Source organism: Syngnathoides biaculeatus, chromosome 6, assembly GCF_019802595.1.
Source record: "Syngnathoides biaculeatus isolate LvHL_M chromosome 6, ASM1980259v1, whole genome shotgun sequence".
NCBI classification, from domain to species: domain Eukaryota; kingdom Metazoa; phylum Chordata; class Actinopteri; order Syngnathiformes; family Syngnathidae; genus Syngnathoides; species Syngnathoides biaculeatus.
This window is the reverse complement of record NC_084645.1, coordinates 23046854-23067364: the sequence shown is the minus strand read 5'-3', so window position 1 is coordinate 23067364 and position 20511 is coordinate 23046854. Positions and strand designations below refer to the sequence as shown.

The following is a 20511-nucleotide window of genomic DNA, read 5'->3' as shown; positions in this document are numbered from 1 at the left end:
ACCATTTATGATACGCGACAATTTACAAGAATCATGTGAATCGACGCTGCTGATTTGGCCGCATAAAATCGTGCGGCGGGCCGGATCTGGCCCCCGGGCCTTGAGTTTGACACCCGTGGATTTTAGTGACAACTCGTGCGGAAACAGCGATATCATTTTTCAAGATGATGCATGAATTTGGGGGAATGGAATAAGCCAAGTGTTGAAAACTCACAATAAATAGTCCGGCAGGTCTTCTTTTGCGGTTCGCCTGACGGGTGTTTTCTCACCTAAGAAGAAAGCGCACGGTTGAGGCAATCGGGCCCAATGCAAATGCGATAAGGCGGCTGTCGTATAAAAAGTCAGATAGAATCATTTTATCGCGGCTTCTGATTGAGGGAACGGCGAGGAGGAGTCGACGGCGACCGGCGGACTCGCTGGACCGCGGGTCACCCAGCTGTTCCGCAGTCAATCATCAACTCAGTCGGCTTTTTTTTTACCTTTGAGATTTTCTTGGTTCTTCTTCGAGTCCGGGCTGGTCTCCATCCACTCCGGTTTTAAGCGCTCCCGTTCCTTCTCTTTGTGCCTTTTGGACTTCTTCTTTTTATGCTGACCGTTGGGGAGTTGTTGGTCGGCGCAAACCGACAACGCGTCGACGCGCGGGGACTTGGGGGTCGGGGCCTCGGGAGCCGGCTCGGTCCGCTCGGCCTTGGGGGTGGTCGCCGACCCGCCCGTTTTGTGCGGCGAGTGCAGACCGTTGGGGCACGCTTGGAGGTGATTGTTGGTTCTGTCGCGCGGGCTGCCGGAGACGCTTTGTGCCCCGTTGCCGCCGAAGTCCCCCTGGGACGGCGACTGGCGCGGCAAGCAGTGGTCTATTAGTCTTTGTTTTTTGGGGGTTTGGCAGCCGGATGGGTCCAAAGGCAGGGGGCGTTTCTGCGGGAAAGAACAGCGCCGTTGAGATACTATCGACAAAATGGAACATAACATACGTGAGATGATCTCACTCTCAAGCGCCTCATCAGAATCTCACATTTGAGTGTGGTACCTTTGCACATTTCTAACAGCGTAAACTCGACTTAATCCGATAAATGGGAAGTTCTAGGGCGGCACGGTGGATCACCTGGAAAGTTCTGAAGTCCCGGGTTCAGTCCGGGGCCTGCCTGTGTGGAGTTAGCGTGTTCTCCCCGTGCCTGCGTGGGTTTCCTCCCACATCCCAAAAAAACTGCAACATGAATTGGACACTCTAAATTGCCCCAAGGTGTGATTGTGAGTGCGGCTGTTGTGTGTCTCCATGTGCCCTGCGATTGGCTGGCAACCAGTTCAGGGTGTACCCCGCCTCCTGCCCGTTGACAGTTGGATTTGCCCCGGCACTCCCCACAACCCTTGTCAGGATAAGCGGCTAAGAAAATGGATGGATGAAGTTCTATCGAAAATCTTAACATTTTCGGAGGGAAATTGGGAACTCACAAAGGTGCCATGAAGTGATGTGGACGAATACACTTTGGCTAAGACCTGCTTTCGGGGTTCAGTTAGGTTTACTTGCTTCATGCAAAAAACAAAACCAGACATCCAATCATCCATTTTCTTTGCCGCTTATCCTCACGAGGGTCACAGGAGTCCTGGAACCTATCCCAGCTGTCATCGGGCAGGAGGCGGGGCGCACCTTGAACTGGTTGCCAGCAATCGCAGGGAAGCGTCACTCCACAAGGTGCTTAAACCAGTATATCCATCCATTTTCTTTCCCGCTTATCCTCACGTGGGTCGCAGGAGTCCTGGAGCCTATCCCTGCTGTCAACAGGCAGGAGAAAGGGTACACCCAGAACTGGTGGCAAACCAATCACAGGGCACATACAGACAAACCTTGGGGCAATTTAGAGTGTCCAATTAACGCTGCGTGTCTTTGGGATGTGGGAGGAAACCGGAGTGCCCGGAGAAAAGCCACACAGGCACGAGGAGAACATGCAAACTCCACCCTGGCGGGGTCCGGGATTGATCCCGGGACCTCAGAACTGTGAGGCCAACGCTTTACCAGCTGATACACCGTGCAGCCCAAAACCAATCATAAAGTTAACATTTTTTTACAAATGTGCAATTACAAAAAAGTCTCACAGTCCTCATTTAATTTGTCGTTGTTTTACTTAAAGTAGCGGTTGAGTCCATGTGCTATTGTGCTTGCAACAGAGGAAATTCCCTTCCCTATTTCTTTTATTATCTGAGAGCGAGAGAGGGAAAACCCATAATATTCAAGGCGAACAATGACCACAGAAAGCGTCTTTGCAGGACTGAGCTGGGAGGGAGAATCCGCGGCCGTTTTGTGGAATGACTGCTGGGCTTGGGGACTTTTCAGCTGGTTACTGCCGTGGAGCGGTTGAAGCTTCCTGAAGACAAGATGAACAACACAGTTGCTGTCATTCGGCCAGTCACGACCGGTTCAACGGGCTGCAATGTCAAACGGGAAGATGCGGAATATGGTCACGAAGATGGCGACGGTGAGCAACGCGGACAAATGCTGATCATTCGTACTGAAAAACAGATTTTACTTGGTCGGATCGGACGATAATTGGCATTTTTTCGACGATCGGCTGATCGGTTTTGATGTCATAATTCATCAGAGAAAGACATTTACTCCGCATTTCTATCATGCACACTATATCTGAATCCAAAAGCTAGTTTATTTTTACATAGTTGTTTTCATTTCTTTTGACGTAGTATTGTAAATATCTCACGGACAATAAAGTCAAAAACAAAAGATGACGCGTCACAGACGACAAGACAAATTTGCTCTTTCACGATTGCACTATGTCAGACTACGGCAATAAAATTCGGTATTCCGATACCACCGCTTGCCGTTTTTTTTTTTTTTTACTATCATTGGACTTTTACCTCGTCAACTCAAATGCGACTGAATACACTCGTCACCGTGGGGATGACGACACGAGTGGACCGCGCCGACTGTGTTATTATGAAGAAAATAGAGGGGGGAAAAAACGTACTTATGGTCATTGCTCCTCAGGACAGGAAAGAACATTTGTGTAAGCCTTGCTTGAGGCACGTTCACTTATTTTTATTACGATACGGCTCACAAATCATCAACAAAACGTTACGTAGCTACCAAGATGGAACTTAAGGACGGCGACGCCATGGAGATAAAAATAACACCTGCATTTTTTTGTACTGTAACCTCCAGCCTACAAGCCGTGACTTTTTTTCACACACTTTCAACCCTGCGGTTTATGCGGTGATGCGGCGTTAGCGTGGCGCTAGCGCTAGCTTTAGCGTTATCTTGGCGTTAGCGTGGGGCTAGCGTTAGCTTGGCATTAGCGCACTTGGTTATAAGCCTTGGTTCACAGAGAGTTTAATGCTAACGCTACCCCCGCGCTAACACTAGCGCTGCGCTAGCATTAAACTCTTTCCGTGTACCGAGGCTTTTAACCAGGTGCACTGTCGGCCAAGAATTATGGTATATTCTTTTTTTTTATCTGTATTGCTGTGTAATTAATTTACATGTGATAACTCTAATAATCAGTGGGATGATCTGCAGGATTATTGATCCTAAAAATATTTGATCGCTTCAGCGCTACATTGACAGAAGTAGCACAAGAATGACTGGCACAGAATTTCATTTCTATGCTTGTTTTGTTTTGGTTCTCGGCCGATACCATCGACAAGACGCGACCGCATACCCCGAACGCGCTCCACCGAGCAGAACAATGGCGGCAGATGTTAGAACCCCTGCAGGAACGAACCGTCGGCTCCTTTTAATCTGCTTCCTACAGTTCCTTCCGCGCAAAAAAAAAAAAAAAACAATGCCGCCAGCAACAAGTCACTCCTCCACTTACAGTAATTGTGGTGTTGTTCTGAGCGATGTTCCAAAAATGATCTGAACACGATGAATCCTGATTGAGAACCCACTGTGCCAGAATCACACGGCGCCTCCTGTTTTTGCATCATTGCTATTGGAGTGCAATTTAACTATAGCAGTCGTACTGTGTTGTTTTCTTTTCTGCGCTTAGCATGAGTTGCTAACAAGGAGGAGGGGGGGTGGGGGCAGGCAATTAGCCAAAACACTTTGGAAGCACATGGCCTGTGTGTTTACTGGCAGCCGCGTAAAGGGAAGAAAGTGTACCCTATAAAGCTCAGCCTCACGAGCCCGAGCCTTCCATGCTAATACCATTTGGCAGCAAAGTACAAGGGATATTTTCCCCCGCTTTGATGCGTCCATTAAGAGATTCATCAGCGCAGAGGCGGAGTCATTTCGATGCTCCCCGTTTCCGCGCGATCACAGCACCCTTCTGCAGTCGTTTAGCGGCCTTTCTGTCGCAACGCCATCGCTGCCAAAACACGTCCGTCCTTTTGCTCTTTTTCATCTGCAATAACATCTGCAAAAGTCAAACAGGACTCGGAGGCGAGAGTTGAAAAATGTCTTTTTTTTTTTTTTTTTTTTTTTTTACCCCGTAACCTTTGCCTGCGATCATTATCCCGTTTGTTTTCCAGCTCGGAACTGACTGTAATGGTACGGTGCCTTAAGTGGTCATCTAAAACACATACCGAAACGTTCCAAGTAAACATTTTCAGTTCTGGTGCCAAATTGGTTCTACCCCGGGGAGGACATGAATCAACTGAACTACATAAAGTAGGATCGTGCCTACACTGTATAAAAGTTTGGGGACAGTTTCCTCATAATTACTTCATGGATTCAAAATTTGTAGTCACTGATGGTGTAGTGGTTACACACGCCCGCGTGGGATCGATTCCCGCTCAGTGATGGTGTTGATATTTGCCCTGGGACTGACTGGCGACCAGTTCAGTCCGCCTTTCGCCCGAAGCTAGCTGGCATATTCTCCAGCTTTCCCGCAACCCTTTTGAGGATAAGTAGCTTGGATAATGACATGATTCAATGGCAACACACCTTGGTTGCAGCCAGCAGAGGTGAGATTCCGTCAACTTGACCGCGGCTAAGGGGGAAACCTAGCTATAGTCCAACCCGCCTTCAGGCTCCATTATTCTAATTTTTGAATATTTAGAGTCAAATAATCAATTGTTGATAATTTGAAAAGCAAACTGCAGCACGGTAGCGAATCTGGTTAGGGCATTGGCCTCACAGTTCTGAGTTGAAATCCAGGCCCCGCCTGTGTGCATATTTGCATGTTCTTCCCGTGCCTGTGTGACTTTTCTCTGGGCACTCCGGTTTCTTCCCACATCCCAAAAACATTCGTTAATTGAAGACTCCAAATTGCCCCAAGGTGTAATTGTGAGTGGTTCCCAGCGACTGGGTGCCAACGAGTTCGGCGTGTACCGTGCCTGCTGCCCGATGATAGCTGGGATAGGCTCCAGGCCTCCCATGACCCTTGTGAGGATTAGAGGTTCAACCCGGGGTGTTTCTTGCTTGCAGATACAGATAGTAAATATATTGTTTTGCCTTCAAAATGTGTTTTGTTGGTATTGTTTTTTGTTGTTTTATAGTTTCAAGTGTCACAAAACCAGGAAAAAATATTAGCGTCCGAGTCTCGCAAAAAAGCAAATTTTTCCACACTTTTTGGTCAGAAAGTGGTGATTAATCCAACCTAGTTTCCACTGCTGATTTACTCAATTATTGAAAAAGCTAGAGGGGGTGCTGTGAAATTCGCAGAGTATTCTTTCTTTGGGTAGTTTTACTGCTTGTATTGTCACAGTATGCAACGTCCAAATCCTTTCAAGCGGCTGCCAGTATGGAGGACTCTCCCTTTGAAAACAGCTGCTAGTGAATAAGTAAATAAAGACAAATGTTTGGTAAAGGCTGCTCTATATTAGCCCGTTTATTTTTTTTCCCCCGACTGTATCTTATTAACATGAAACCTCCCTTGCCCAAAAGTTGCTTAACAGCGATAAGTAACACATTGCTGAGTCCCTGGATGGAGGCAAAGGGTACACGGAGTCCCCAAAAATTGCACCCAGAAAAACCCACCTGATTAGAAGCCTGTGAATGAGTTGCTTCTCCTCCTCCAGATAACCAGGCCAATCCCTTTGGACGTGTCTATAGAGCTCGTCCTTGAGAGAATAGCTGTTGTCTTTAAGGTTCAGCTTCCCAACCTGCAAAAACAAAAAAAAAAAAAAAACGCAACAATACTTCGTTCACTGCATGAATAAAGCGGCATGATGCACCGTTCTCAGAATGTCGAGAAAGCGACACGAACCGTGCCCGACTGCCTTATTTTGATGCTAAACAATCTCGCAAAAACAAAATCTACCCGCAATTTCATTCCTGGAAGTAATTAGAACCCAGCTGAGGACACCCTCTCCTCTCATCTGTGGAAAAAAAACAATCTTTCCCCGAGATGTAGAGAGGTAGAGATACCGTTTTCTGTGCGATGATTGCAGTGTGACAAAAACACTCTAAAGCAGTAAAAAAAAAAAAAAATCCCAAAATAGTCACCTCGACGGCACGGTTTTCTTATTCGGACATCTGTGTGTGGATGAATCTATCTTTATGACGTGCTTGTACCAACACGTTAATCTTATCTTGAACTTTTTGAGTTTGGCGTTTTGTCTCACCTCATCCAGCACTAAGGTCAGGTCAGTCTTGTCCTTTGGACTGGCCCGTTCTCTCTCCAACCACAACAGCAGCTCGGGTTTCTTGTAGGGTTTTAAGGCCAAGAGATGGATGACGCGGTCCCTCAAGGGTCGGTGTGCCACAGGGCCGGGAACTAGGGTCCTCTTATTAGTGGGGGAGTGCTTGTTGTTGCTATCGGAACCTGAAACCAGACCCTGCTTCCTCTGGACCTTAACACACTTACCTAAGATCAAAACAAAGGTGCAGGAAGTCAAGTCAGTGAAATTTAAGACTGCTGTGTCAGTGACAGATTTATTACAGAACAAATCTGCAGATGTTTATTGATGGCTATAGACAAAACGCAAACCGTGGTAAGCTAGCAGCCGATCTGTTGACTGACCCAGCAATAGTTCTGTGTCCAGTTTTACGAAAGCCTTCAGCATGACTGACAATTCAGTCTATGCGTTTGCAGGCAAGTGATTATGCAACACGCTCTGGTGCATTCTATGAAGCACGTTCCGAAAAAGCATCTTAAGTACAAGAATGCAGTGAACCAAGTCCTGCTACAACGGCGCAAGCGTTAGCCCGCTGCTGGGTAAATATCGGAGCGCGGAAAGTTAAAGCAAGGAGCAAACAGCGGCGCTTTCTTGTTGCCTGTCGCACCGCTAATTCAGCTGGACCTGGCCAGGCGCTGCTTATAGATATCTACAGTCCATAATCTCATTACAACTTTAAGCCATACTTTGGAGGTTGCTATAGGTCGAAGCCAGAACGGTACATTCCGAGGGACTGCAAGGTTGTGGTTTGACGCGGGCATGAGAAATGCATTCGCTTCCCCTGCATTCTCAACTTGGCAGTCTCGACCGACGAGGGCTACATGGGAATGGTCTTAAATTGACTTCTTTCTTTTTTTATATACTAGTAAAACGGCTCACCAGGCGTAGAAACCTGGAATGTGTTTTCTCGAGTTCTTGCGAGCTGAAATGTTTCTATTTCATTCTATTCATTTCTATTTGATTGGCAAAAATCGTCACTAGCGGTTATATTTGACAGCATGGTCATGCAACCAATATAAAACTTTTTCTTGACAAAAGACAACAAAAACAGCATTGCCACATTTGAGAGATGATAAAGTACTGTATGTGAATATAACGCAGCTTGAAGAGGGGATTTAAGATCCGAACGCAGACGTAGCTCACCTCGCATTACGGGAAGGTATTTGATGGCTCAGCGGGGGTTAAATGTGAAAAATAGCAATGGCCAAGATATTTCAAAAGCGACCCTTAGCAACTGGCCAACTTCTGCAGCTGTTTATGGATCCAATGAAAAAAAAAAAAAAAAAAAAAGTCTGTTCTGGTTTCTAACTTAAGCCTTTCGATCTCGAGTTTACATAGATGTATAAATAGCATAATGGTGACACATCAGTGGAGATCCAGGACAGGCTAAGCGGTATCAAACCAACCAAACCGGTGTCTGCACATATTTTCCTCCCAAATTCCTGGTTAGTGCTAGCATAATGTTTAGTAAACACCGTGAGCATGCTCCGTTGTTGAGATAACATCTTTGCAAGCGATCATCGGTTATTTCTGACATTTTAACGACGACCAAATACTCCCCCTTTTTAAAAAGAAGCGAGTCGCCACCAAACAACTGGGCGTGTTACCGCAAAAGAACTCATGCAATGATCCGTTTGTAAGGACGTTTGATGCGCCGACTCTGATCTCTCACTCCTTCGTCATAAAAGCATGATATTTAATTCACGGGCGAATGTTCCGACAGATTGCTTGTAATGCAATTATCCGACATTGTGCCATAGGCACGCTCCACACAGCATGTGTTCGTTTATTATATATTACGCCTTTCAACTAACAACTCGGTTACAATTCTCTCCAGTTAATTACAGCTTCTTCTTAAGAAGATACTTCCGAGTTCTGAGTTGTTCACCACTTGAAAATTATAAGTTTTAGGCGATCCTGATCAGTATGAGACTTGGTAGCAGATAAACCAAACCATGTTATAGAGCAGGGGTCGGGAACCTATGGCCCGCGAGCCATACCTGGCTCTTTTGGTGGTTGCGTATGGCTCGCGGAGTACTCATAACGACATACTGTACATGTGATCTCTGTCGGGCAGAGAAGGTTTGTCCTAGCGGGGTTGCCGTAATTAGGCGTGGGAGAGGCAACGAAAATGACGCAGACAGTTTGGCCTAGTGGGGTTTCCGTAGTTTTTGCGCGGTAGTCGATGTCCAGAGGTGGAGAAGGGTCTAACGCCGATCGTGTCGGAACAACTAATTATGGAAACGCTTTTGACAAAGATTGCTCAAAGAAAAAAATATGAGCAGTACCGAAGTTTTCAACAAGAATGGAGATAGAGGGATCAGCTGTGTATCACAGATGGGGAGTATGCCAAAGTATTCGTACTCGATGTTGCCAATAAACATTTTGCCAACTTCGCATAAAGACGAGATAATGAAACAAATAATTGTCGGCGAGAACCGTTCACCAATCTACCGGCGCGATGGCAAACCAAATTGAATTACGTTCAAGCCGAGCGGATGGAAGTCTCAACGCCTGCGTGAAGCTTAATCTGACGATGTCATGAACTCCAAAGCCATCAGCAAAACCGTGCAGCGCTAGCTGTCACATTAATGGTCAGAAGTACTTTTGTCATCATTGGTGAGCAACAGTGGAACAATGTTATTTAAAATAATTCGGAGACTTATTGTGCTAAAAAAGCTGACGGCCATGCTTCCCTGAGAACGCCCGATCTCGTCAGATCTCGGAAGCTAAGCGGGTTTGGTCCTGGTTTGTACTTGGATGGGAGACCGCTTTGGAATACCGGCTGCTGTAAGCTTCTCTCCCTGGCTAAATGCAGATGGGGTTGCGTCAGGAAGGGCATCCGGCGTAAAACTGTGCCAAACAAATATGCGTTCGTCTAAGATGACAGGACAAGCCGAAAGGAAAAGAAGAAAGATTGTACTCTACAAGTGTTGGTCTTACATAAATGCGCAAATACACCTGTACTTGGTTTTTAAAAATATTCTATGGCTCTTTTGAAATTACATTTTTTTAAATACTTGGCCTTTACGGTTCTCGAAAAGGTTCCCGACCCCTGTTAAAGAGCGTTGGCGGGCATATCGGGTCCCAGAGCAGACTGGTCAAAAATTCAAGCAACAATCCGACAAAAAGGCATGAAGAACTGCAGAACTCCACTATTATTATCCCTTTTTCATCCACACTGTCACAATATGTCATTACGAATGGGGTGCCACTTATCATTCATACGCGAGTCAAGGCAGGTGAGCAAATACTTTTGCCGATATCGTGTACCTTAGTCCGAATCTCAAGGGCCGGAAGAACACAACACTTACTTGGCCCTGGTTTTATCTCGATAGCCGAGCGGCTCCAGATGTCCTTCTCCACCTGGGACATGCGCTCCCGCGTGGCCTGGTAGGAGTCATCCGTGGCGCAAACCGTGATCTTGTCCTGGATACTCCCCTGGCCCTCCAGCTGATCCTTGCCCTCTCTTTCGTGGAACAATGACAAATAGGCGTCAAACCTCTCCAGCGGAGCGCCGGCCATTAATCACGTCGGCAACACCGCAAACGCTTCTTTGACTGGTTCTTTGCCAAACGTTAGTTTAGTGCACTTAGATGCGCGTCGGTGATTAGTTTCGAGGTCTTTGGTATCACAACACAACTGTCTCTTTCAGGTATTCATTGGCAATTGTACGTAATTGAATTTACATTAATTAATCCAAAACCAGAGAATCATATCTTTGACCTTTTGACTAGCTGTAGTTACATAAGGCATTACAGAACGATATGCACTATTAATAATGATGACATCTTTAAGGTCTAAGCTCGAGGCGCAGTTGCATTCCGAAGACCTTAATGGATTTGTTCTTTGACATATTTCGTGGAAAGAATCAGTCTTGCGAATTTAAATGCATGCTGCAGACCGGGGTCAAACGATCATCATGAGTTGGCTGCTAACATCGGCCGCTAGCAAGCTAGCCACTGACTACCTAGCTGCTTTGGTTACTAGTTAACCAAGTATTTATATTCCAGTGGTTGCCTTATTTTCACACATTTATGGCCTTTAAGAATGTCATCAACCTACAAATCTGAGGTCAAAGAGTAATAATATTAACGAAAACATGTTCGACTTTAGAGGTACATCTCGACATTTTATCTTGAACCCGGTAAACTTTGTGTGCGCTGTTAACACCGTGAACATCGTTAGGAATACTAAATACTCCTTTGACCGGATTCTTGTCGGAGCACGGACGTGCATAAATGAGTCTCGTTTGTGCCTGGCCTGTGTTTGGAAAGAGCCGGCGAGACCACTTCGCACTGCGGTCGCTTACCCGGAAACAAACTGATGAACGCAGTCGAAGCTGGACTGAGGTTTGTCTTTGCTGTCGCTGGACAGGTAGAAGGAGAAGACTCTGAATCCATCTGGAGAGTCTGAAGTCGGGATCTTAATATACTGTAAAAGAGCGCAAGGTGTACAATTACATTCAAATCTAGCCTTCACGTATCGGGCTAGTTTTCCCGTTGGTTTCTACGTGTAAAGGTTTGACGCTGTTTCCTTTAGTGTGCTTCAACACGACTCGAGCGTCTGCTGGCATCGCCGGTTGGTTTTGAAATAGGCGTGCTTGAGCAATCCCAGATGTAGCCTGCTCTGATTCAAAGTCGTTTGAGTGCGGAAAAAACACTGGATTAACTCGGCTAATTCATTTTGCTACTTCAGACTCGTTAGCTGCTGCTGTTTATTTATTTGTCACGGAGCCGAAATCATCTGTAATCCTCGTACCAGGTCAAAGATGGTGACCCGTTGCCATTTATGGGAGGAGCCCGTCTGAAAGGCAAAACATAACAATGGCGGATTTTATTTTATTTAATTTTATTTTGACTTGTGCGACCTCCTCATTTATCTTGGACTTTTCGTGTTACTATGGCGACAAAAAGCCGGCACGGCGAAGGCTATCTCTGTCAGGGACGCGTTACATAAAGTGACCCCAAAACCTACTTCCACTAAAAGGAAAGTTCAACTTGGAAAGTCATTACCGAACAGGTAATATGTTCTTTACAAGGCTCCGCCGCCCGGAGCTGTCTTTTGCCCTCAAAGTGGAGCGTTATTTGTTGATAGAATGCCCTCGATTCTACAGGCACCCAATAATTATCATCCATCTTTTATACGCAAGTGTGGATTTGCGCTAACTGACGGCCAGCAACGGAGCGCTCTTGTCTTGCTCCAGCAACCTCACCGCCTCCCTGTCTCATCTCCTTAGTACATTTGATGTCACAGCCAAAACCACCTGAGGGCGAAAGCAGCACGGGCGTTTTTGAACTGTTGGACTCAAGGAAAACAAATGTCAAGCCGCCTGCGTAGCTATCAGTCGTAAGTGATTGATTATAAGCTGACTGGCTCAGGGGCTCAGTGCCCCTGGCAGATGTGGCAGGCCCGGACTATGGCTGTCACAAATGGCCAGTCATGCAGCAAAGCCATAAGCATTTTTTTTTTTTTTTTGCAAGTGGCGAGCCAATGAGCAGCTCCTCTCCAGCCTTCCCCCACTCCTCTTCCTCGTCCTCCCCCTCCTCTTCTGAAACCTAACGCATGCCATTCACCCTGCCCCCATCAGCCGCCGCTTTTCGCCAGCAAGGCCCACCCATGTCAACACAAAAAAAAACAAGAACGCAAAAAGCAAGGCCACGGAACACTCGAGACACGCAGCTGACCGTTTGATTCTGACCTATTTCTGTCTGGACGTTCACAGAGCGGTAAAGCAGGAGGGGCCCCCGCGTACGTCCGCTTAGGGATTCGGGCTAATTACGAGCCGTTAAAGCATCCGAGTGCGCAGGAGCAGGAGACTGGCCTTGTCCTCGGGACATACGCGGTGCTTTCAGGCAGATTCAGCGGCCGCCTTGACCACGATTAGAAGCAACAAGTTGCAGAAATCCAAAAGCAACAACAACAAAAAAAAGACGACACGCAGGAGCTTTTAGCACCGCAATAGTGCCACCGCGTCGCCGTCTTTCGGGTACGAGCCTCCCCCACCCGCAACCGTTACTATTTCAAACCCCCCCCCCCCCGCCCCCCGCCCCATCCATCTATAAGCCACCGTGCACACTTCACATTCTAATTCTAATCAATGTCACTCAGGTCAGACAGTTTAGAGGTCGCGCCCCCCCCACCGCCGTTTTATTCCCAGCGTCCCTCTCAAGCTTCGTAGCCATATGTCATTCAAGCAATGAAGGAGAAAGCCGGTTTGATTTCCTTTCCCGATCACAAGTTTAACCCCCTAATGCACCCCGACTGGCCGTACAAACGGAAGCGTTTTCGTTCAAGGGGTTTTGTTTCCCTTCCGCACATGAACGCGACTCCAAACACAACAAGGGGGAGGTTACAAATCACGGTTTTACAGTATTTGGTGTCCGACTGAAAGCGTTTCCAAATGTCTGTTTGCATTGGTTGCGAATGTTCTGTTTGCTGTTCCGCCGGGTGACATTTTTATCACGGTGGGATATAGCCTACTTACATGTTAGATGGTCAGTTATATAATCTCAACAAAGTTACGTAAGAACTCTGCTGGACTCTGAACAATTAAATGGTTGAATGTCACAGCTTTCAACACGAAATGTCCTCAAGCGTGTGTTACCTTGGCAAACTGAAGTGACTCTGGCACTATTTAATCTTTTTTTTGTTTTGCACACCCAAAATATCAATGAGTGACTGTTTTTTTTTTTTTTTTTTTGATGAAAGATATGCTTCTTAAAAATTGTGACTCAGACTAATATTATGAAATGTATTTTTTGCTCTCAAGCCGTCTACCTAAGCAGTTGCTAGCAACAGGTGCTGTGAAATGATGCCAACAATGTAGTCATTTTTTTTTTTTTTTCAAGAAAAAAAAAAACGGGCTCGTGAACATTTGATTGTTGCATTGTAGTGACGCAAATCTTTCAAACTTGCGCGTCTCTCGGCTAGTTGGAAGCATGCAATTACCCGGGCTCATTTACGCAAAGTGGCCTGCTTGATCTCGCCACCCAGCCAGATGAAATTCTCGCCGACTTTTTGATGAGTTTAGTCAGCGACAACACTTGTGACAACAGGTCTGCGATCTCGGAGGGGGGCAGGAGGTGTTTCGAATGAGACAGAAACTCCATCCATCTATCTTCTACCGCTTCTCCGGGTCAGGTCGCGGGGAAAGTAGCTTCAGGGGAGATACCCAGACTTCCCTTTCCCCAGCCACTTCTTCCAGCTCTTCCGGAGAGATCCCGAGGCGTTCCCGAGCCAGCCGAGAGACATAAGTCTCTCCAGCGTCCCCGGGGTCTCTTTACGGTGGGACGTGCCCGGAACACTTCACCGGGGAGGCGTCCGGGAGGCATCCGAATCAGATGCCCCAGCCACCTCATCTGGCTCCTCTCAATGCGGAGGAGCAGCGGCTTGACACGGAGCCCATCCCGGATGATTTGTTTCAATTGTATTTTCTTACAATTTTAAAGCTGACAAAACTCAGTTGTGAGATCCAGACATGCATCAAGCAGCAAAATGTCATCCCTCACCCGTGTCGCTATGTCCCTGACGAGACAACCGCCTTGCGAGGCTCCATTTACAGAACAAAGGCGACTATGGCCAGGTTATCAAGGATATTAAGTGATCACCACCCAAGTGACTACGACCCTGTGGTAGAGACAGAAGGGAAAAGCCAAAGAGCCCGAGTCACATCGAGTACTCGTACATGTGTTTCCATTTGAGGGGGGAAAAAACAGAATACAGCCTAAACCTAAAACAGCAAAAACAAATAGTAAATGTGTCGTGGAGAGTACACACTGGAAGTGTTAATTTGACATCTATTAACAGCTCAAAGACCAAAACAGATCCGGCACAAGTCTTGTGTCAATGGGAGGCGCTCGTGCATACTGTGTGTCCGTTTAGTAAAGCCGCCTAAGCAAGTGTGCCGACTCAAATCCAGTGCACTTTTGACGCGCTTCGATATTTGATCGCATTGCGGACATATGTCAAATGTGTGTACGTTTAATAAAATCGATGCTACGTTCACAAATCATCTTTTCGAGAGTGGTATACGTCGATTAAAAAAAAAAAAAAAAAAAAAGGGTTTTGTCACAATTTCTTCAATTGTGCTGCTCATTCTAGTGTATGTCCCATGAGCACCTGGGGCACTAAAAAACGGACACATGGATCCATTGTATTGGAGGCTCACCTCCTCTCCGAGCTTCTCAGTACAGCAGTACTACTTTGCAAAGGATAAAGACTGTATGCCTGTCAGTATCATGTGATCTCTCAATGTGTTGCAAAAATGTTTCCGTTTCGATATCGGTTGCTTTGAGGATAACAACGCCGACGCATGGATGCTAATTGTTAGCTTGTGTGTTATGTTGGCATTTCGGTGGCGGAGGCTATGGATGGCTTTCAATACATTCTCTTGGTTTCATGTTTACTTTGACAACACTCTTCGGCGGAGCGTGGGAATCAACACCTTAAAGCGTCTCGTGCCAAACTGTCAAATGTTTTGAAGTCAATGAAGTCACCTGCAAGGATAGTACTCGTATCTCAAACCACCCTTGTAGTATGCGTGTAATCATCAGTTAGGCCACGTAGAGAATATTTTCTGCGTCGTTTAAAAAGTGCGCTTTCTACATGCGGTTGTCCCGGAGATATGCAAAGGAAACATATTTGTCCGGCTCGGTATGAGGGAAAGAATTCATTAAATGGCTTATTTCTCCGCTGTGTCCTAATTACAAGTGTGCAAATTTAATCTGATGATTAATTGCTCAGAGAAAGGCTTAATGGGGGTATTAGCAACCTCCGAGTATATTATTAACATGAAGCACTTTAATATAATTGAGCGGCACACGTGTCGCGATGCCACCCACTGTTGAGCGTGTTTGTCAAGTTCAGCCGTTGGACGGTTCAGGAAGGGGGGGGGGGTTGGGGGGGCGAGCATCAGAACGGCAACGTTGGCTGGCATCATGTCAGTCGCCCCCACACCCCATCCCAACCCCTCCAACGCATCCGTACAGAGCAAGAAGGCTGATACAATAACTGCCTCTGTGGCCCCCTTCCCCGGCCACATCTGCTCCTCCGGGCACGCTCTATGTTTGGAGATGTCAAATACTTTCAAGCCGTTGTAAGGTGTGAACTGGACTGGAACAGAAAGTCTCTGTGGTGGTGGTGGTGGTGGTGGGGGGGGGGTGGCACATTGGATGACTGAGGACAAAGGGCACCATCACTGATGTTCTTGCCCATCTTTAACTCCTCAAGCATATTAAAAGCAGTTCATCTTTGATGAGGTTAAACAGAGTTCTAACCCTTTTAAGCCTCGCTAAGGGGATCTATCCCCCCCCCCCCCCGTCTCGTGCTTTGGCAAACCAAAACATCTGCAGGGGAAAAATGAGAGGATACTTCTTATTTTTTGAGATTCAGCCGAAGCAGGCAGCGTTCCCAGCTCTGCTCTTTGGCAGCGGGATCCTGGGATATGTGATTTGCTGCAAAGTCTTCTGCCTCTTGCCCCCGCCTGTACTCACACTAGTTCCCATTGTCTTCTCATCGGAGCCTACTCAGCCATAACTTGCCCGTCTTTTGTTCTAGCCTCTTCCCCCCACCGAGCCAAGTGCGATGGCCTGTCGGCTCCCCTGGATTATTCATGAACAGCGGGGACGTGTGGCTGTGTGTTGTTGGGGGGGCAAGGGAGGGATTCGGGGTTAGTTGTAAAGCCAGTGCATGAGGGATGGCCCTAAATAGTCCTCCCTTCGGAATGTTCCACGCAGAGGGGGGAGATCTTCCTCCAGCGAGTGCATTTCCACCTGATTCTGTCCCCTTTCGGTCTTTAATAAATACCTGAAATTCTCAAACCTAAAACTGGATATGCTGGATAGCATATTAACCCGAGAGAACCCAAGACATCTGAATCCTCTTTTCAAAATCCAGTTTTTGCGAAGTCTAAAAGTCCAGATGAATTCACATCTAACGTCTAATCATTTCGAAACCTGCTTTTATTTAAATTGGTCCAAGTCCTCGGAATTTCCCTCCCAACAAATTTTCTTTACGATGTACTTAGTCTTCCGTGAAAGTAGATCTTATCTTTGTGTTGACTGCAGAGATCTTCTTTGACTTTGAAAAACGATTACCAACTTTTGCCTACTTTCTAACACGTTGTAAAACACAAACGGTAGAGAAAAACATGTAGTCAGACAACAGAACAATGCTCGCAGATGGTGCCTACGCATGTGGTCGCCATGGTATTGTGTTCCCTAGTATTGTCTGCATTTTTCTGTTTTTTGGTTCTGACCTTCTCCATCTCCATGTGTGTGTATATATAGAGCTTGTGAACCTACGTCACAAGATCACGTGACTTTTGTTTACGTCGCCATATTGCCGGTCAAGCTAACCATTTCTCAATGCTAAGTCGGTTGGAGACGACACGGAAATATGTCTTGTAGCACGACGGCCAGAGTCTTGTCTGATCCCGTCAGACATTTAGAAGGTGAAAATAAACGACGGTACGTGGAAAAATTATATAAACTCGGCAAAAAGGACCCGTATTTAATGCCGAACTCGATGTTTTCGCTGATAAAAAATTGGACTGTTCATTGGCTTCCGCTTGTCTTGGACAACTGGAGCGAGACGTGGATCTACTGAGTAAGTCGTCGAGATTTACACGGAAAAGTTTGAAAGCGTAGAAAAGTCTGGACGCATACGAATACTTTGTTGCTGGATCTGTTCTCATCAGGAATAAATCCCACAGAGTGACGGTTTTGACGACTCGTGAACGCGGAAGCGTGTTCGGCGACACGTTAACCTTTGCCGGAATCCATCGATCTTTTCAGATAGTATTCAACACAAATACCAAGATTTAAATAAATGACCCCTGCTTTTAAACAAACTCGCATTCATTAACTATGATTGGGAAAAAAAAATTTAGGACAGGGAGTCGGCTCCTCCGTACAGGGAAGCGTATTGCGGCCACACGCACACACACACCTCCGTAAACCTCTCTGTGGCCAATGTTTTGGTTTTTTTTTGTTTTTTTTTTTAACATGCATTGTTCTCAAATGAGCTAATTTGGCATTGTAAATACTTTTTGGTAATTTGAGATTAGAATGATAGAATGATCTCTTTGAATATCTGTCTCGTCTGTTGTGACAACCAACAGCACGACAGTTCTCGGGTATTGTAAATATTCTCCTCCGGTTCAATGTCGAGCAGCTCCGTTTGACCGGCAATATGGCGCCGTGAAAACGGTGACGTCACGTGCACGAGCTCTACGGTACTTATGACAAGCGACGGCAGGAGGAGCGGCACAATCACGTTGAATTAATCTTGATGCACAAACTCTTCGGTCTGTATCTCAAGGCGTCATATTATACAGTATGTAAGTAATGTCACTCACCAATTGACAGCAGGAATATAGTCAAAGTGCACTTTGCCGGAAAAAGCCAGAAATGCTCCAATCGATCCGCCATTGTTACTTAGGACGTGACAATGAACACGAGCACATGTGCTGTTTTTGCTTGTTGTCACAAATACTCATCCCTTGAGACTTGCTGTTATAAAAATTGCCTTTTCATCCTCCAAAATGCAGTTGCTCTGTCAACGCACCAAAATTATGATGATCACCCGAGACAAGTACTGTGGTCAGATCAATGAATTCTATCCTGTGTATGATATTTTGTATAGATGAGGTTTTGGTGCTCTGGTGGCTCCGCTGCTTGAGGATGTGTTCACATGAAGGGGGGTTGGTCGAGACAGAAGAGCAAAAGTAGTGTGGGGGTGCAACCGGCTCTAGTGGTGCAGATATGGGGATGGGCAACTGTCGAGCACCCCCCACGTACGGGCTTGTATATGCCAAGCAGAATCAGTCTTTCTCCGGGAAACCCGGGCTAATCTGTCGACCTCGACGCACACTTGCTGCACCCTCGCCTCGCTGTGGGTGACCCGAGAATGGGGGCAAACAACGACCGCTTTTAAAGGCTCCCTTGAGAGGAAGACCACTGAAATACTGACAATTCTTTAGTTAATCAAGTAAAACATAAAGCACAACGCACTCTTCCATGTCCCGTGGCTTTGTCTTTCGAGAAAGACCTGCTCAAATACATCGAAAAGATTTGTTTCTAAACGCATTGCAAATGGACCAGGGTGCAATGATTAATCGACAACTTATTTTCGTTAAAATTGTGCAAATCCTCAGAATTTCAACGATAAATATTCTCCGATTTCTGTGGTCCTCCATAAAAGGTGGAACGGTTATCTTTGTTTTGAATCAAAATTGGAAATGTTTTCTATGCCGCTTATCCTCACAAGGGTCACGGGCAGTGCTGGAGCCTATCCCAGCTGTCAACGGGCAGGAGGCGGGGTGCACCCTGAACTGGTTGCCAGCCAATCGCAGGGCACATCGAGACAAACACCCGCACTCACAATCACACCTTGGGGCAATTTAGAGTGTCCAATTAATGTTGGATGTTGGAGGAAACCTGAGTTCCCGGAGCAAAACCCACGCAGGCACGAGGAGAACATGCAAACTCCACACAGGTAGGTCCGGCATTGAACCCGGGACCTCAGAACTGTGAGGATAGCGCTTTACCAGCTGCGGCACCATGCTGCCCCAGTTTGAAATAAGAAATTGAAAAATGGTTTTTAATCAGATTGATTAAAAAAAGATCACATTACATTCAAACAAATGTTTGAAGATAAATGCTGAAAACGTGCAAAGATTAAGAAGTATGTAGTGGTTAGTTGTGGCGATATCCAGATTTGTGAGGGGCGTGTCTGAACTACGGACCAGTGACACACTTGGACCCCGCCCTGAGTCGCCTGTCCCCCTTTATATAAGAACTTCGGTCCGTTCGTTTGCATCAGCGGTGATCCGATGCTATTACGATCTGCGGTTAGCTCGCTACAGCTATGCCTACGCCACCAAAAATACATCTTCCCTTCAGATAGTCCACTGGCGTGACAGTTTTAGAGCGCCTCGTCGTCAGCCGTGAGTGCTCAGCGAGGTGACGGGGGAAAATATTAAAAAATAGTCAACCGACATGGGAGCGGAGCTTTGCAGCCAGCATAGCCACTTTAGAGCACCTCGTTGTCTGCCACGAGTGAGCACAAAATCACGGAGAGAAGGCGGAAAACACAGCTGACATGGCAGCTAACCTGTGCAGCGCTGCGTCGGACTGGGATGGTCCCTCGTTGTCGTGGCATGGAAAATAATTCCAATTTGTAGTCGCGGTATTTGATTGGCAGTTCACTAATGTGTGGTCTTAGCACATTCAGCGGACACGCCCACAGCATTTTTTTTTAGAGTTTTACATACTTACTGATTTGAATAATCATTCAAATTTGGCATGTTTGTTAACAATCTTTGCGGCGTGTCGAATTTACACGCCAGGGACTTTAAGGCTTAACTAATTGTTGTTACATAGCGGCAGTCGGGAATTCCCTTCCCAGTACTTTGCTTGTTTTTTTTTTTCCGACTTCAGACCGAAAGACAATAACCGCACTTCCTTTGTTGATACCTTGTTATTTCCTACAACCCCGCAAACCACTTGGAGTGCAGCGTTATACTTTGCTCTCCACGCGCACGCACGCAAAAGCTGCAATCCTTTAACAAGTCACAGATTGCGCAACGCTGGGAAAAGTTTTCTTGCACCAGATTAACTCGCAGGGAAAAACTGGACAGACATGGGAAAATCCCAAACATGCGCGATGATGCGTTGGAATGTGTAACGCAGGAACGAGGAGGCGACGGCAACAAATCTCGTGTGTGCGTGTGATTCTCTCATCTATCACTCTGCGTTCTGACTAAATTTTGTACACTGTAGACTGTATGTGAAGATCGAGGTGTCGAGAATCCTAGAAACAGTTCCCCTCAGGAAAACGGAAATACTCTCGTGGTCGTCTTTTTGGTGCAAGTTATGACGCGTGGAAGAAAGTTGACATAGTTGGAGGCGAGCGACACCGGACTGGCCGTCAGCCATGAGCAGG

At 46.5% G+C, this 20511-nt stretch overlaps 2 protein-coding genes and 1 pseudogene across 2 annotated transcripts in view; 2 read left to right on the top strand and 1 right to left on the bottom strand.

Moving 5' to 3' along the window:
* The window catches only part of LOC133501669 (RNA polymerase II elongation factor ELL2), a 42137-nt gene that overhangs the window by 7059 nt on the left and 14567 nt on the right, over positions 1 to 20511 (bottom strand). The window contains exons 3-9 of the mRNA XM_061821496.1: positions 10877 to 10998; positions 9879 to 10033; positions 6511 to 6752; positions 5924 to 6048; positions 2240 to 2357; positions 480 to 912; positions 215 to 269 (exon numbers count right to left, since the gene is read on the bottom strand). Of these exons, the coding sequence (XP_061677480.1) occupies positions 215 to 269; positions 480 to 912; positions 2240 to 2357; positions 5924 to 6048; positions 6511 to 6752; positions 9879 to 10033; positions 10877 to 10998 (1250 nt within the window). The remainder of the gene's footprint in view (positions 1 to 214; positions 270 to 479; positions 913 to 2239; positions 2358 to 5923; positions 6049 to 6510; positions 6753 to 9878; positions 10034 to 10876; positions 10999 to 20511) is intronic.
* fkbp16 (FKBP prolyl isomerase 16) overlaps positions 3828 to 20511 on the top strand; it is an 84715-nt gene continuing 68031 nt past the window's right edge. The window contains exon 1 of the mRNA XM_061821497.1: positions 3828 to 4908. The gene's annotated coding sequence lies outside the window, so the exon portion shown is untranslated. The remainder of the gene's footprint in view (positions 4909 to 20511) is intronic.
* On the top strand, positions 9243 to 9361 carry LOC133502790 (5S ribosomal RNA; annotated as a pseudogene).